Source organism: Notolabrus celidotus, chromosome 18 (genome assembly GCF_009762535.1).
Source record: "Notolabrus celidotus isolate fNotCel1 chromosome 18, fNotCel1.pri, whole genome shotgun sequence".
Lineage (NCBI taxonomy): Eukaryota > Metazoa > Chordata > Actinopteri > Labriformes > Labridae > Notolabrus > Notolabrus celidotus.
In genome coordinates this window covers 23,366,431-23,384,846 of record NC_048289.1, presented here as the reverse complement: position 1 = coordinate 23,384,846, position 18,416 = coordinate 23,366,431, and the positions used below count along the sequence as shown (strand labels likewise).

At 40.2% G+C, this 18,416-nt stretch overlaps 1 protein-coding gene across 2 annotated transcripts in view; it reads right to left on the bottom strand.

The window, feature by feature from the left end:
* prkcea (protein kinase C, epsilon a) overlaps positions 1 to 17,845 on the bottom strand; it is a 69,482-nt gene extending 51,637 nt beyond the window's left edge. For both annotated transcript variants that reach the window (XM_034708520.1, XM_034708521.1), the window contains exon 1: positions 16,723 to 17,845. In XM_034708520.1, the coding sequence (XP_034564411.1) occupies positions 16,723 to 17,067 (345 nt within the window). In that variant the 5' untranslated portion in view covers positions 17,068 to 17,845. The remainder of the gene's footprint in view (positions 1 to 16,722) is intronic.
* Between the last annotated feature and the right edge of the window lie 571 nt (positions 17,846 to 18,416).

Genomic DNA, 18,416 nt, shown 5'->3' with positions numbered 1-18,416 from the left:
TGATGAACATGATATTGATGGATTACTTTCATTGCAGGCAGTTTAACTTGTCAATATCTGGCTGTATTATATTAATCAATCTTGAGCTATGACTCATGTTAGCTAGCTCTATAGCATCACAGCTAAGAAGGCAAAGAGTTCAATTAGTTTATTCAAAAGGTGCATTCAAAATATTTTCTCTAACTCTAATTTCTAACAAGAAAACTGCCTGTTTGTGAATCAGTTTATAGTTTGATGGAGGAGTATTTAAGAAAGTGGATATAAATAAGGCAATTAACCCTCCTGTCATAGGGTCAAATTTACCCATTTTAAAGTTCTAAAATATGATACAAAAAGTTTTTTTTCGCTATGAAACTTTTTCTGCTTGGCTTAATTAGCGTAAATAACATATACAATGAAAATGCCTTGCCATTTGACTGCAGGAGCTGGGATCAAATAGAAACAAGCTGGCATCCATTGGGACAGTGAGGGACAAGTGGGTAGAGCAACTTTCACTACTCCATAACCCAGGCCCTAATGTCACAGTGGATGAAAGACTAGTGTTCCTTCCATTGTAGTAATATATGCCTTCTAAACCAGCTAAATGCAGCATAAAAATCTGGGCAGCATGTGACAGAAGAGGTGACTCTTGTTAATGTATCAACATCACTTCATAAAAAAAAACAATGATCAAAAATGTAAAATTAAAATTAAAAAATATCTGTCTTGTAAAAACTTTTTTATTTATATTTAGGTCTTTCCAATGTACATTAAAAGTTTTGACATGAATTTTCATTATAAAAAAAAAATGAGTGAGTTATCCTCATTGAACCATGATCTGTGAGAATTACAGAACACCAATGCACTAAATATTGATTTAAATGGTTAGTAATGGCGTTAATAATGAGATTAAAAAATGTTTATTGGGATTTTTTTGAGTTCTGACAATTCTGGACCAGTCAATCAATCAATCAATCAATCAATCATTCAATCTTTATTTGTGTAGCGCCCAATCACAACAAACGTTATCTCAAGACACTTTTACAAACATAGGAGGTCTAGACCACAGTGGATAATTAAACATGCTCCGGGTCAAGTTGATCCACGAACATTATTGCTGTCCCTAAGAAACGGACATAACAGGAGGGTTAAGACATGCTGGCATCTTCTACTTTAAGCTTGCTAGCTCTGCATTTAATCAAAAGTCACCACCGTCATAAAAGATTTGTTAGAAAGTGTTACTCTAAGATTAATAAGAATATGAAACATGATCAATCGAGATCAAGTAGGTTAAATATATGCTATGGCAAACTGAAACTTAGAAAAGAGGTTTGCTGTCCATAAAAACATTGCTGTTATACTCAATGTCAGAATCTTGTTTCAATTTCAAAAAGACTGAAAAAAATGTAAAGAAATGATTTACAGAACATATTTAAAAGCAGGCCTTTGAATCCTTCAGCCTTGAATCCTGACAGCTGCTAGCATGAGCGAGTGAATGTGATGTGGGTTGTTGTGTGTGTATTTGTGTGTGCATGTCAAGTGTCAAACAGTGCATGGCTGACATCTGACGTGGTCCGTGTCCCTGTTAGGAGTCGTTACACTGTGTGGTCATCTCGTCTCGGACTCCAGAAGCCTCACAGCTCTCACCCTCCAGCCTGATACGTTTACATGTACACAAAGCTCATTTCTACACCTCATCTGCTGCTCTCCCCACTTCATCACAATCTTTCCCTTATACATTGCATCCTCTAGTTTTTTCTGTTTGTGCATTTTAAGTACTTTTCACCTTTCGTATCTCTATTTCCAAAATTAACCCTCTCATTAATTAACTTTCACACCCTTAAATGCTCCCTTGCACTGCTTTTAAGAGTCATTTTAAAACAAGTAGGGGTAAAACTGTCCATTACCTGTTTAATATTTTAATCAGAACACCTTAAAAAATAGCAATATTTTAACCACCTAGCTTAGCATATTATAACACTAATCAAGGCTTTTAGTAAGATTCAGCAATTACTTAAAAGATGTGTCATTAAATTGAACAATGGCTGCAACAAACCAGGAGGTTAAGTTATTTTCTTCTTCTCTTTTTCTGCTTTACATGCTCAAACTGAAGTTTAAGCCTCCATAAGACATATCAACTATGTCACTTCTTCTCATCCAGAAGGGCCGAATTTAAAATGAATTTGTCAAAATCATAAAAACAAATAATTTGTACCAAACCTTGCTTGAGATCCAATTCAAATAATACATTTATAAAGTAAGTAGGCCTTTCACAATAAAGTACAACAGATATGGGAAGAGGGATGCTTGTTTTGGGTGATGTGAAGTGTCTCTTTTATGTGGTCCTGTTCCCTCCAGTAAAAACTCATTACATTGTGACAGACGGTGGAGAAGGCGATGTTTTGTCAAACAGAATTTGGTTTGCAGGATAGAGATGATCCGGTTATGGTTCCAACAGAAACCCATGTGATTGTATCAAAAATGTTTTATTGTGGCTGCACATCAAAACTGAACCCAGAGGAGTTTCAGTGCTATCTTTTTCATGTTTTTATTTTATAACTCATTAAGTGTTATAAAAGTTAGATACATAGATCATTTGCTGTGAAATTTCTGCAATGCCCCCTTTCCCTTCAGTGCTTCAAGAACTATTACATCATTTCATAATCTAGAAAAAACGTGCAAAGTAATTGTTCGTACTCTATTGGTTGTTGCAATCACTCTTTGCACTTCTCAGCAACATGCATACTATAGTTACCACAGGAATGTACAGACACAGTTTGTTTACAGTGGGATGTGGCTCACCTCTATATAAAGGACAGTTCACAACAACTAACCTGCACTATGTTTCATTGATTTCAACATGTAACAGAAAATATGTATAGTGAGTGACAGCAGGAATTACATTGATATTCTAGCTTACATGGAGGACAAATAATAATCAAAACTGTGTTTACAAATTTTAGGTATGTGTCAATGTTTATTTTGGAAGTACACTACCAGTCAAAAGTTTTGAAACACCTCCAATGATTTTAATTTATTTTAATTGTTTTCAACATTGTAGATTAATACTGAAGACATCAAAACTATGAAATAATCTGGTTTTGCCATAATCTGGATTACAACAGTAGTCAAATAGGGCTATCCATTGTGTACTAACCTCTAAACAACACAACTGATGGTCTCAAACACATTAAGAAGGCAAGTCATTCTACAAATGAACTCTTGACAAGGCTCATGTTAATTAGAAACCATTCCAGGAGACCACTTCATGAAGCAGACTGAGAGAATACCAAGAGTGTGCAAAGCTGTCACGAAGGAAAAAGGGGGCTACTTTACAGAATCTAAAATATAAAACATGTTCTGGTTTGTTTAACAATTTTTTGTAAATTAAATAATTCCATATGTGTTCTTTCATAGTTTTGATGTCTTTGGTATTAATCTACAGTGTTTCAAATACTTAAAATAAATGCAAACCATTGAATGAGAAGGTGTTTCCAAACTTTTGACTGGTAGTGCAAGTCTGGACTGCGACTGTTTTTAACTCATTTCTTCACGGTTGACACATCATCTCAAAATGAGTGAAGTGAGCAACTGACCTAGACTAGCTTAAACCTAATTAGCTATCATTTAACTAAAATATGGCCACTGTGGTTGAAATTTTCTGGCGGTTAGAATCGAAATTAAAACTAAACTCTTCCTCCAAGATATGTCTGAAAACTAAAAGCTGTGATTTCTTGGTTCATGATATCCTCTTGAGCTGCGCCTGTTTCATCTGTTTCAGGTGAGTCTCAGTTTCACTGTAAATACTTACGTTACAGGGGTTTCACTCTGGAGCTTTTTCACCCGTATGAGCTGCAAGATTAAACTAATTTATTTGTCATTTACTGTCATTTAATGGCACAAAAATTTGCAGAGGTAACAACATGATGCAGGTATGTCCAAAATTTAAATGTAGGCTCTTTTCAAAGAAGAAAACTACTTTCATACTGCTTTTTTAAAGAGGTCAAATCTATCATTTCTGGTGAATATAAGAAACTTGTTCAACCTTAATGCTGACTGTTTTTTGAGTCACAGCTTCAAGTAGATTGTTATTAAAGGTGACATATCATGCAAAATTGACTTTTTAATGGTTCTTTACCTGAAATATGTGTCCCTGGCATGTCTACAAACCCCCCAAGAATGAAAAAAATCCATTCTGCCCCTGTTTTGATTTCTACACCTTTCTGTAAATGTGTGTGAAACGAGCCGTTTCAGACTTCCGTGTTTTTGTTACGTAACAACAATATCCGGTCTGTCACGGAGTCAGAGCTCGGAGCTTGTTCAGCCCATAGACTGTATAAAATAATACTGAATCCCTCCCCCGTTTTTCATTACCTGCACAAATATGTGCCAACAAGGAGCTTAGGAGGGAGGCATGCTAGTTGTAGGCTTTCTTAATAAACGCAAAGGTCGGTTTGACTCCCCACGTCTGCAGATTTGAAGATATAGTGGATGATTTTTATTTGTCATGGATAAGTGCTAGCGCTAATTAGCATAGCCACATAGCTATATGTTCATAGCTGTAGCTGTAGCTGTAGCTGTGTACCAAGACACACGTCGACATACTGACAAATAAAACAACAAGAAACACTAAATCTGTGACCAATCCTTCATAAAAGGTCCCGCTGCCTTTCTGGCAGAGGTAGGGTTTACTCCCCACGTCTGCAGATTTGAAGATCTAGTGGATGATTTATCATGGATAAGTGCTAGCGCTAGTTAGCATAGCCACATAGCTACATGCTCGTAGCTGTGTACCAAGACACACGTCTACATACTGATAAATAAAACAACAAGAAACACTAAATCTATGACCAATCCTTCAGAAAGGTCCTGCTACAGGCGCCTCTCCGTCAGGATCAGATTCAGAGGGTTGAAGTAACGCGATCTCTGAGCAGCCGTGTATATTCAGCCAACATGTAAACATTAGATCAACGTGCTGGAGAGCCGAGGCACATCCACTTCCGGAGGGGGCGTGGTCAGAGGGAAAACAGAGTGTTCTGATGAGGAATGAAGAAAAGGACTTTTCAGGCATGCCAAAATCTGATTTCAAAGTGTTTTTTTGAGCATAAACTTTAAATACATGTTTTTGGGACCTCTTAGACCAATATATATTGATGAAAAAAGCATGATATGTCCCCTTTAAAGCTGAAAGTTTAGATCAATCTGGTCAGTATTACACAGACGAGAAGCAGAAACCACAACATTTCCTCTTATAAAATCCAGGACCCTGGATCTGATTCATAGGTATGTCATCCCAATACACTTTTTTGTCTGTTAGTTTAAAACTTTATTTTAATTGTAATCTTAGTTTGAACAGAAATACAACTTTGGCATATCTTTACCCTTGAATGCCTGAATGTTACTTTCCAAAATTCTTAAATATCAACCACGTCCTGATCTACTTCTCCCTCCCTCCATCATCCCCCCCCCCTCTCTCTCTCTCTCTCTCTCTCTGGTGTTTCTGTGGGTGAGAGGCTGTCACCAAGGGGATGTGCTGTCATTGTCACCATGGGGATGGGGCTCCACAGAGCATCTCAATTACTGGGTGGGACAATTAATAAGCATCAAAGCCTGGTTAATATTTCACCAGCGGCATAGAGCAGCAACCTGGCCCATGGCGCCCGGGTCCACGGGAGATGTACCATAGGCAGGTGGTGGGAGACCAAAGGGAACAGAAAGCAGAAGGGATGGGAATAACAGCCCTGAGATGAGAGAGAAGGATTATGAGATGAGACTAAATGAGTGAGCTGGCAGAAGGGAGGAGAGGGTGGTGATGGCAAAGCTGTACACGAGCCTCAGTGTCCTGTCGAACGGCAAGAAGTGTCGCATATAATACACGTTTATGACTTCATGTAAGGTAATGTTAGTTTTATTCTAATATTAATTTACATTTCTGACTGAGCTTTTGAAAGGACGTATTTTTGAGTTTAACATGGCTAACTTTACTCACGTCTTTCAGTATTTTCTGGCACTGTAGGGCTATAAGGAGCTACATGCTAACATCAGCATGCTGATACAATCTATGCCGACGCCAACTTGCTGATTTTTCATCAACTTAATTTTGCTCTTTTCATTCTCTGACTATGTTAGGATATACGCACTTATTACCAGGCTGTCTTATGGCTGGCACACATTACAGGATTCTTCAAACCTTCACACATTTAGAGACCACACACTTGATAACAAAAGACAGATCGTACAAGATCTCTCTCTTCTGATCTTATAATGTGTGGTGTGCACTATGGGGCACACCACACATTACACACTATACACTAACCACAGCTTACAGAGCACAGCTGTACAACTCCTCTCTCAGGCTGGTCTTGAGAGTCGGGAAATAAAGACAGTTAGCGGGCACAGATGTGAGAGCAGCCTGAGGAGCTACTGGACCCCGACTATCTCTGATAGGGAAAAGTGGAGCAACATCCTGTCCAGCAATCCAGGAAACAGCGGCAGAGCCTTTTTAATTTTCCCATTTCTACACAGTAGCTTTGAGCAGAAGTGATGATAGCACCAATGTTAAAAGTTGTGACATTTGCATCCTTTATTTTTAAAGGTGTGTCAACGGCAAAACCCTGAGAAAGAGAGCTGAATGAGGACAGAGATGTCAACATGAACATTCCAGCAGGGGTCCCGTTCGTCTTGTCTAACGTCACTTTCAATGGAAATGTTCAGCTCAATGTGAATTATAACAAATAAGGCGAGCTATAAATATTTCTGCAAATGTAGGCTACCGTTCACCTCCTGTAACACAAAGTTAATTTGAGATGTTCAAATGATTATTGTATGAGCATGGTGATATTTTAACTTGACGGTTAATTTAAATGTTTAGTAGTTTGATGTTTGTTTGTGTGAGAGGGCGGATCAGAACCAGTTGCCATAGCAGCGCTACAATGTTGGTTCAGAGGGACTATTTTCATAACTGTACATAAATCACTATAATATCATTAAAATTGTCTTTAAAGCTGGGGTTGGTAGTCAGATTTAGATACACTTTTTGTCATACTGGTTAAAATGATCTTTATGTCCTGATGGCAATCAATACATAATGTGTTCTTAAAAAAGAGTGAAAAAAACTGCTATCTACAGCCAGAGTAAACCTGGGAAAACACCAACCAATCACCGTTTTTTGGGTGCCAAAATTTTAAACCAATCAAATCCCGTCCAGCCGTTCTGCCCTCCTCCTGCGCATACATTTCCCCGGCGTGCACTCCTCCGAGTCCCCGTCCCCTGCCTCTACTTCCCCTGACTCTATTTACTGCCCCTCTCGCTCGTCCTCGGGCCTGTCCCCTCTGACCTGATGAGGTGCTTTACTCAGGACTGTAGTCTGGACCAGAGTCTAAAAAGCTCTCACTAACAAGCAGAATAATTAATGACGTTAAGTAAGTCCTACAGAAAATATATATTTATTGTAGCGTCCGTCCAAACGCTGTAGTGATGACGAGCCGATTCGTGAACACGTTGAGTTTTAATAACCGGTCACTGTCAGCCGTGATCACGCCAACCAACAAAACAACAATCAATGTTTGAATGAATGAAAAACTTCTCCTCTTGTCTCTCCTCTCTCCCACTCGCACACTATACACCTCTCCTGATGCCTTCACTGACCGTCAACACTGTAGGAATTAAGAACATCTACACTGAACACGTTTAACAAACAGTAGATCTGTTACAGTATTATATATGTGTTATAACTTTTCTCCTGATATTGTGTCACCGGTACAACTGGATAATGCTAGCATGATAGTTGTGAGTACTAACAGCAGCCATGTTTGTTTGTGTTTTTAACTTTCACTATGATAATGTTTTGGTGAGGACCGGTTTTGAATCAGTCACGATCATATGGTCGAGAATCAGCAGCGCTCGTGCATGTGAGCGGGGGGGCGTCGTTTTGGAGGAGCTCCGAGGGAGGAGGGGAGGGGTTAGACGGAGTCATGAGGAAAAGCTACATTCAAATTCATGCAGGTTTTCCGAGACTACCAACCCTAGCTTTAAATCAATATTTTGTGTCAATTTCTTGATTTCTTTGGTGCTTAGCCGGGTAATAAGCGGGATAATGTATGTTTAGTGGGTGGTTAAACATACATTATCCCTTACTTATATGTACAACAGAAGGCCATCAGAGTGGGATGAAAAAAGTAGAAGTGATGATGGCGCTTGATGAGGGGTCAGAGGATCATCAAAATAATTATAATTTCAGTGGAGGGCAAAGAGTTAGCATCAAATTTCATCACAATCCATCATGGAGGTGCTAAGTCAGGGGATCTCGAAGGTCATTAGGGTTTATCCCCCTGGGACCATGAGTATCTGCATTGCTACTGCCATTTTCATCGCAATCTATCAAATAGTTGAAGAGACAGAATATTACCAAAAATCTCTTAACAACTGGTCCTTGTGTATAATAATGTACCTTATTTTGAGTCACACAGTATGCTGTATGTTGAAGATACTGTAGTAGACTGAAACATAGATGTTGATTATGAATAAAGCTTAATTAACCTATCATCTACTTTACTACACTTATCTGTTTCACATCCTTCCTCCATCACTGAGGAGTGAATGAAAGTAGGAGCACCAGGAGGAAGCAGATGAAGAGGAGTGTTAAGTACACAAGTGCAGCAGGAAGAGGAAGATGATGGGTAAATGAATGGAGGAGAGGGGGGTGGTGTAAGCGATAAGAAAAGTGGGAGATGGGAGGATGAGGGAGAACAGGGGGGGGGCAGGAGTGGTGAGTAATGGATGAATGAAGGGAGAAGGACGGTGGGGCAGGAGGGAGGGACTGTGTCGCTGTGAGGCAGATGTATTGACGAGCCGGCTGGCTGATCAATGGGATGTGGTCAATCAACAGAGTGATCCATATGCTCTGACCTTACTGTGGACGGCTGAGGGACGAGGTGTGTGTGTGAGAGAGTGTGTGAGCCTATTTATGTTCCAATGTATACTGATACAATTACATAACTATACATCGATAATTAAAGCTCTCCTAATGAACATACGGAATAATCTTACACACTTTGGTCTATTTGCTTCAAAACATTTAGAGGGGAGAATAATTAAAGGACAAAAATGACTTAATCATGATATCATAGACATGTTAAGGTGTTATATTAAACATGTGGTAATATGCTCTGCAGTGCAATTACTTTTAATGTTATGCATTACTTTTTCAACATCAAATTCTGTCCCCAAGGGGAGACTTGTGGATTGCAGAAAAATGGAATCGCCAACACTGGCATAAGATTCTGAAAACCATTACATGCAAGTGACAAACTGAACTTATAATACAGAGTATATAATCCAACAAAACATGTACGCAATTAATCACTTATCGATTAATTGATTGTTAAGAAATTACTTGAAACACGCATTTTTGTTTTCAATTTTCCATCACGTGGGACAAACATCATGTGGTCTCAAAGCACACTCAGCTATCAGGGAGGTGTTTTAAGTTTAAAGCATGTTTCGATGTGAATCAGCTGTTAAAGGTGTTGCACACAGCAGAGACGCTCAGCTGGCGGCTGCGGCTGAGCGTCAGGTCTCCATGTGCGCTTTTTAAAGAGGATCAATACACAAATGCAGCCACAACGACATGGACACGAGGGTTGACAACTTTAAACAGGACATTTCCCTACCTTTGGATACAAAGCCAACAGACTGGTGGGAATTGCTAGTACGCTATGTTTGCAGAGCAGCAACATCAGAGCCGTCTGGGCTTTTCTGCCACTGGACTGATTATGACCCGGTTGTGCTCAATACACATGTTTATTTTTCTCAATAAGCATGAGTTGACAGAAAACTGAACACTGTGAGTCTGAAGTACTTTTCTGTTAGTATTATGAGCCTTCACTTAATAAGATTATGTCAGCTGAGAATATTTTCATGAGCCTGATCGTTGATAATCAGTGTCAAACATGTAACTGTATTCAATACAGTCAGTTATACATTTTGCTGCTATAGAAGATATAATTTAGGGTAAAAAAAAAAATGTATTAGGCATTGTTTTTGACGTAAGAATGATGATGTTTTTTTAATTGATTAATCGATAATTGATCGTTAACATTTCCAAAAATCGACCACGGAAAATATTTAAAATGTACATCCCTAAATCCAACTATTTTGGACTATAGTACTTGTAAAGGTCGCATCAACAACACAATATCTCCCAAAAATGTATGCAGCCCCTTTAGCAACAGTGTTTAGAGGGGAATTACAGTTAACTTAAAATGCAGCAATGATGCCTCTAACACACAGTACATCCTACAAATCCCCTTGCCTGTAAACCCATTTACTATCTATGGGCTCAATTTTGTATCAAAGGTGGCTTTAAAGGAATCCTTTATCAGTAATGATGGTTTGGCATGAATGAATTCCTCTAAATACCAGAAAGTGCAGCCAATAATCTCAAATTAGACCCTCTTGGATGTTGTTACTCAGCCCCAACTACATTCTAGTTGTCAGGCTCTGAACAGTAGCATCACACTGAAATTGTAGTGAGCCATTAGTCAGATCACTTCTGCACATGCCTTGGCTCCACCAGCCCAATATGTCAGCGCACACCAAGGGCGATTCTTTTTTTTTTTCTCACAGTGGAGAAGATTGAAGCGTGGTGTCCATATTAAATATCATGATGCTTGAAACACTGCAATCTGTCGATTAAGGGAGAAGAGGGGGGAGGAGATGTTTATTTCCTGTAATCTGATGTTATTTAATACTTGACACAGCTTACTTTCAGCAAACATAACTATGCAAGTTACTTCTTTTACCAAATAAAAGATGTCCTGGACAAAACTTCAGAACACAAGGGGCGTCTCTCTATAGAGAAAACGTGTTGGCTCTTTCTTTTGGAAGTACTCCCATACTATATTTTCATGCTTGTGACATAAACATAGCTGTTACAGAGCCAATATAGCCCTCAGCTTATCATTTTTCTGTGTATTTTGGCCGAGATCTGCGCCCAGCTCTCGGGGAAAAAGCGGCCAGCCTTTCAATTCTCTATACTTTCAGCACTTGAGAATCTGTTAACATGCACACCCCAATGAAAATCAAGCTGTTCCAGGGCTGTCACGCAGCCAACATGCTTCCTGCATAAAGCACCAGGGTACAGTTTGCTGTAAAACGCAAGCAAGGTCAGGGTTTACTGTACCATACCGTACTAAACTGGACTGCTTGGTGGATTCCAGATTTAAAGCTCTTGTGAGGAAGCTTTAGTTTGCTTAAATTTCTGGTGACACTTTTGGACAACATCTCATCCTGCTGTCTTTCTTTCTTTCACAATTCTTTTTTATTGATTTTGTAATTACAGTGCATGTAAGCATTGACAGTGTAAAAAAGGAGATACAAAGAGTGTGTGCACCAATCATCCTGCTGTCTTTCAACAGTCAATAGTACCACCGGCTGTGGATATTTGCTGTAGAAAATGTAAAGCAGGCTGTTCCTGCTGAGTGCAGCAGCAGTTTTAGGCATTTCAAATAAGTACAAAGAAATGATTGATCTTCTTCCTAATGGTCTTGTTTGCTTTTGTGGGTCATAAGGAGCATCACTGTTAGTTGAAGTCTGTTTCATTAGGCTGAAAACTACCCACAGAAGCTTTACGATTCACCAAGATGAATGCCTGTCTGAGATAGGGTTGTAAAATTCCAGGAACTTTCAAAGTTGGAAACTTTCCATGAGAATTAACTGGAATTTATGGGAATAAACGAGGAATTTACTAAATTGAAGGTTGGCTCTTATTAGGGAACTTAAATATAGTTGGGGAAAATATATTGTAGCATAATCCTGACTAAAACAACCAGATTCCATGCATGAACAGTTGAATATCTATGCAGAGCCGTCCTCAACAAGGCTGGACAGTGACACTGAAGAGGAAGAGTTGGAGTTGGATGTTGAGGAAGTGGACATGGAGGGTGTTGTTGAGACCCAGGAAGAGCCCATTGCCTGAAAGGGTTTAGCAAAAATGCAGAGGCTAGACTTGAGAAGCTTGAGGGAAGATGCTTTTTTTATTTGCATGTTGAATGGGACTTTTTTTTGAAGGGAGAGGGGCTCTTTTCATTTAACATTTTGAATGGGACTTTGTTGGGATTGTATTTTTGTTAATTTTTGAATGGGTTAGGTTGGGGGGATGAGTAATATTTAACTCCACATTCGTGTTTTTGTTCCTCAATGAAATAAATCATTTTTCGATACAACATTTAACACTTGATAAAGTTCTACTTACAAATAAATCGGTGTTAATTGTAGGACTGGGCGATATGGCATAGGAATAAAATCCCCAATTTTTTTTACAAAAAACTAAATTTACGATTTTAAATCGATTTTGTGTTTTTCTCCTGAAAAAAGAAAACTACAAATGACTAACAACAAGTTTTGATTTAATTTTATCATTAAAATTTAACAAAGGCAAACTGAATTTCCCCTTAAAGGTACAGTGTGCAGTACATAGTGACAGAACAGACTTGGTAGGAATGGGAAACAATATCATTGTACTGATATTCCTTTTTTGATGGTAAAAACATACTTCTCATGCATCACAGGAACTTATTTTCATTTTAGGCCACTGTTGTTTCACGGGAGGGGGGGGTAAGGCAGCGTTTCAGTCTAAAATCTGACTGTTAAGACATTGCTAAATAGTCCTATGTCCACACACTGTACCTAAAAAAAGTAATAAAAGCAGCAGAGGAGGTTACGGAGAAAATCTAGATTTTATTTTTTTGTAAATCGCCTGAAACCAAAAATGCGAATTAATCGATTAAATCGATTTATCGTACAGCCCTAGTTAATTGTATTATTTTGGATGGATGTCTGCTTATAACAAAACATATTTATGCTTTGATATGATACCTTTTCATTAAATTACCCTCAATTCTCAGTTAATTCCAATAAATTACCATTAATTCCCATAATTCCCATGGAAAGATTCCAATTTGGAATATTTCCAAAATTCCCCAGCTTAACTTCCCATGGAAATTTACCAGAAACTTTCCAGAAATTTACCCGAAATTTTCCACTGCTTTGCAACCCTAATCTGAGAGCAGGGTGTGTGAAACTTTGACATTTAAAAATTGTAATTCTACTACAAAGAATGCAAGCAAACAGTCTCTGTTTTGCTTTATCATCATAGTTTAAGCTGTAATAGAAAGAGGAAACATTAGTGTAATCACTGAAAGATTCACAGGATTATGATCAGCAATGAGGTAATTTTTAGGTAGAGCGAAACAGCACATCCGCCTCTTTAAATTGCATGTTCTCAGCTCCCATAATGCTTGTGCCGAGATCACCTCCATCAGACTTTTTTCCAATGTAAAGCAAGACGAGACAAAAACAAAGTTGAAGCAGAAAAACATCACATGTCAAACTGGAGATGGACCTGAAACAAACGACTCTTTATCCTCCGTACATACAGATCTGCATGTTACAGTCTCACATCACAACCCCAACGCAAATCAAATTAGATGACGAGGCACCAAAACAAATGTGGAGGAACTTCAGTTGATCTGAGTGCTGGCTTCACCCGACTGCAGCGAGGGAAAAACCTGTTGTAAACACAGATACAGCTTGTGGTGCAGCCACACATTATCTGTATCGTTGTTTAAATGTAATTCCACCGAGGGGAAAAAAGGCGAGGGCACTTAATATCTCTTTCAGCCCAAAGAGGCAAGAGGAATGTGAGGAATTGAGGAAGGATGATTACACCGGACCTGAGATGCCCAAATCAGATCTAATGCAAGTCCCAACAGCTCTCATGCAACTGATCGAGAAGAGAGAGCGGCAGAATTGTAATACGAGGAAACCCCAAAAGAGCTCAGAAATAGCTGCAAAGAAGTGAGGGATGACCACATTATTACTCTGAGTCAGACTACAATAACGACCTGACCTGACTTACTGATAGAGGTTAGGGATACACAATATCATTGCCATAATATTGGTATCGGCAAGGAAAAGTGATGGCCAATAAGTTGACTAGATAATAACAGCTGTGCCAACAAAGAGCAGCAACATGCAGATTGTTTGGGAGTATTTTTAAGTGTCGTAAATAGACACAACTCAATGCTTATCAATCAATCTTTATTTATATAGCGCCAAATCACAACAAATGTTATCTCAACACGCTTTTACAAACAGAGCAGGTCTAGACTGTACTTTATGTTACATTATTTGTTTGTGTTTTGCATTATGTCAACTCATGTCTCACTCAGCGGTAAGAAAACACCAAAATATTATCACAGTGAAAGTCAAAAACACAAACAAACATGCAGGACGGGATTTGATTGGTTTCATATTTTGGCTTCCAAAAACAGGGATTGGTTGGTGTTTTCCCTGGTTTACTCCGGCTGTAGATAGCAGCTTTTTTTTGCTCTTTTTTAAGAACACATTATGTATTGATTGCCATCGGGACATAAAGATCATTTTAACCAGTATAACAAAAAGTGTATCTAAATCTGACTACCAACCCCAGCTTGAACAAAGACCCAACATCAAGACAGGGTAACATCCAGTCCCCTCTTACTGAGAGGAATCAATCTTAACTAGCTTAATCAACCATGAGCATTGCACCTCGCAGTACTGTAAGTTACACAGCAAGGAAAAACATCCTTTTAACAGGCAGAAACCTCAAGCAGAACCAGACTCATGTTAGACAGACATCTGCCTCGACTGAGTGTGGATTGGAAAGAGGGATGAAGGAGAATAATACAGAGATAGCTTGTAAAGTACATGTGATATGAGGAGGAGCAAAAACAATGTTCCTTCAATTAAACTGTATATTTTAAGAACCATCATCCCTATCAAGAGTTTCTGAAAAGTAAGAACAAAAAAGCCAGAGCAGCCTCTACTTCAGTCATTCCACAAAGCTAAGAAATATGGCAGCAACCACCCAAAGATCAAGGAGCTGGACAAGAAAAGCACTGAATTCATCACTCTTGATCACCAGCTTTCTGGTGTCTGTGGCAGATGCAGGCTTCCACAGGCTAATGATGTAACATAGATCAGTATCAGGTCCAGCCTAAATGAGTTTGAAAATATCAGGATATCGGACATGGGCAAAAATCCAATCGTGCATCCCTAATTGAAGTCTCAGCAACAAGACATTCATTCACACTCAATTAGACAGCAGATGTGTGCAACTTAATTCATGGTTTAATGAAAATGGTGGCAGTAACAGTGATCGTAGGGGCTTCTTCGAAATGCAGTTTTCTCTTACAATCCTATTCTTACATTCATCTGTACGGACACTCGGAGAGAATAGCACAGATTGCAGGTGAATTTAGAATCTTTGTGACAGAAGAGACCAATTTAGCAAATATTTTTTGGCTCTATTAGGTAGACAGGGCAGGTACAGTGTTTAATCGATACGTCTAAGCTGGACTCATGCAGAATAGAATTGTTATTTGGTCGTCCTTGGGACTTCCAGGCAGCAAAGTAGCAGTTCTGCAGAATTTAAATACAGGAAAAGGGCAGAGGTATTTTTTTTAATCAGAACACTGGATAAAATAGATGCAGCCTGACTGATATAAGATATCTGAGACCGATATTGATGCATGTTTTACTGCAGAAAAAAAAATCTCCTTCTGCTTCATTTGAAGCAGGGGAATGTAACCAAAGGCTCTTTATCACTACCATAAATCACATCGCCAGAATCCTACCAGGGATCGGTTTCAAAAACATCATTATATTCCTCTTTTAGCTAAAGGTATAAAATGCTTTTATAAGTCTGAAGCATTATTATTAAATTGAGACTGTTACATAACCAGTTAGAAACTCTTTTGATCTAAACTTCAGTAAAGAATCTTTATCATTATTGTGCACTGTCAACGAATTCATGTGCAGACCTCTGTCTGCTCAGCTGTCATGCTCTGCTACATGTGCTGTAGAAAGCGCTGAGAGGATTATGAATTATGGAATCAGAGCACACTCTACTTAATAATGACATGATAACACCTTTTATAAATCACCCTAAGCATTGTTTAGTTTGTTAGAAGTTCTGTAAAAAAAAGTTTTTACACCAGAGCATATCAGAGAGCTTTTATGCAGATATGCTGTGGGTACAGCTGTGACAATCTTTTATCAACCAAGGATGCACTGTTCAGGTTATAGAAGAGTTAGTGCATAGCATAACTGTGACACTGATACAGATGTGATAGTCTCATGTGCGGATAATATCAGCCGTCTGACTTATCAGTCTGGCTTCTGACTCAGAAGAGAAACAGCCTCTACTCATGAGGACGCCACTGTGCTGCCCAGAGGTGCACTTGGTCATGCAGGGCTTGTGCTGGGAAGCGTTCAAACATGTCTTGCTTCTGGATGTATATGCTAAAAAGAATTTGGTTTTGGTTGAACACTCAGCAAAATGAGCGCTTATTGTGGCTGTGGGGAAACTGGGAGAGAACATAACATGGGCCAATTCCAATGTACACTATGCATTTTCTGCCCAATGCCTTCAAGGAACCGCAAGTGCAGTATGCACCGCATCAAATATGCTGAATAAAAAATGAAACAGGAGGGTTGTTGCAGAGACTGTATGTTTCAGCAAGAGGGGGCTAGTTTGTTTAAGAGCCTGAGGGCTGTTATCAAATTTTATCTCACATGCAAAAGCACATGCTGCAAATGTATCTATATGCAAACCTGCTGTGTTCAGGAGCTGAGGTTTTCTGCCCCAGTGCTCTGTGGGTAATATATACACCCTGGAAGGGTCTCATAGTAAACACATACCCAGTCTTCATAGTGTCTGGTCCCATTCTGCAGCAGGTCCTCCAACTGGATGGTGCAGTTAGCCACAAAGTCATCATATCCGATGGGTGCATCATGGAACACAGAAAGCTCCAGGCTCCTTCCCTCGCGGACCTCGGTGCAGAACTCCTGGTGCCAGGCAGGGCTGTTGGTCTTGGTCCGGGTAGCGGTCTGTCCAAGCCGGGTCTGGTCCAGATTCAGGGCCAGGTAGGGGTCCAGCAGGAAAGATCCGCTCTTCCCCACAGCGTGACGCAGAGCCCATGGGGTGGGCTTCAGATCCACCGCCTCACACACTCGCACCTTCAACAGGCCGCTGAACACAGGCATGGCTGCAGAGTCCTGGGGTGTGTGTGTGTGTCTGTGTACAAGGATGAGTGTAAGTGTGTGTGTATGTGTGTTTAGGCTAGTCTGCCTGTTCCTGCTCCTGTACACAGAGTGTTTCCTTCCAATAAGCGGGGTCACTACACAGTCCTGCTACATCCCATAATGCAGCTGGCTCCTTGGACTATCAGTCTTGTGCAGCCACATCTGAACACACACACACACGTTATCAATACTGCTGATGGATCCCTAATGGACTAAAAACGCAGACTCACACCCTTCAGAGAGGACGCTTGCTGGACCCTCTCCCACCCGAGCGTCTGCCTTGTTTGTTTACGGTCTCAATCTCGTGCGCCAGACCAGATTCCCCTTGTTGGCGGAACCAGGCCGGGATCAAACGTCTGTGAGGTAAAAGGAAAGCGGGCTAAAAGGCTCCGATGGGGTTTGTGGGAAGCCCCGGAGCCTCCCCACGGTCCTTGTGTGTCTCTCCCGGGTCAGGGTGGGAGAGAGCGCGAGCAGCCGCGCCTAGCCATCCGGGATTGGTGCTCTGTTTCCAGCCCCTCGCTCGCTCCTCTCCGGGATTAATCTCCTCGCTTCGACCTCACGGTAACGCGATATTTGCGCGTTCTCTCGGTGAGCAAAGCCTTTTTTTATGCTTCCCCAATGCAGTCTTTTACGGGCTCACGAGCTTCCCAAATACATCACGGTGCTCCGGATTTTTTTTCTCCTGTCGGTCCTTGTGCGCGCCCCCCGTTTCCCGTCCCCTCTCTCCTCAATCTGAGAGTGAGCGCGAGCTGCAGGAAATGCGCAAAACGCGTCACCAGCGCTGCCCGGGCTCCTGCGCCGGATGAGTGAGAGAGAGAGAGAGAGAGAGAGAGAGAGAGAGAGAGAGAGAGAGAGAGAGAGAGAGACTCTCTAACACTCAAACTAAACACACAAATAATCATATTTACCTTGGTCTGAAAATATCTGCATCAGGAAATTTTAACTTAACGAAAAAGCACAGAGGGCAATCTATGCATTAAAAACCAAATTATTCAAGATTAACATTCCAATCTGAATCTGGACAAAAATATTTGATAGTGTAATTTTACCTATAGCTCTGTATGGAAGTGAGATCTGGGGCCCCCTCAGTAGACTGGAGCATGGCTCATGGGCAGTGGCGGTTCTGGGGAGGGGCCAACAGGGGCCAGTGCTCCTGTAAAACTGAACCTGGGCCCCCCTGTGGCCCCTCCTACGCATCAAAATAATATTATACAATAAAAAAGGCTTCGGTATCGCACCGATGTTACAGGTGGAACACATGAGTGGGGCACTTGATTCTTGTCCCTTAGAGCGCTAAGGGACTCATGTTG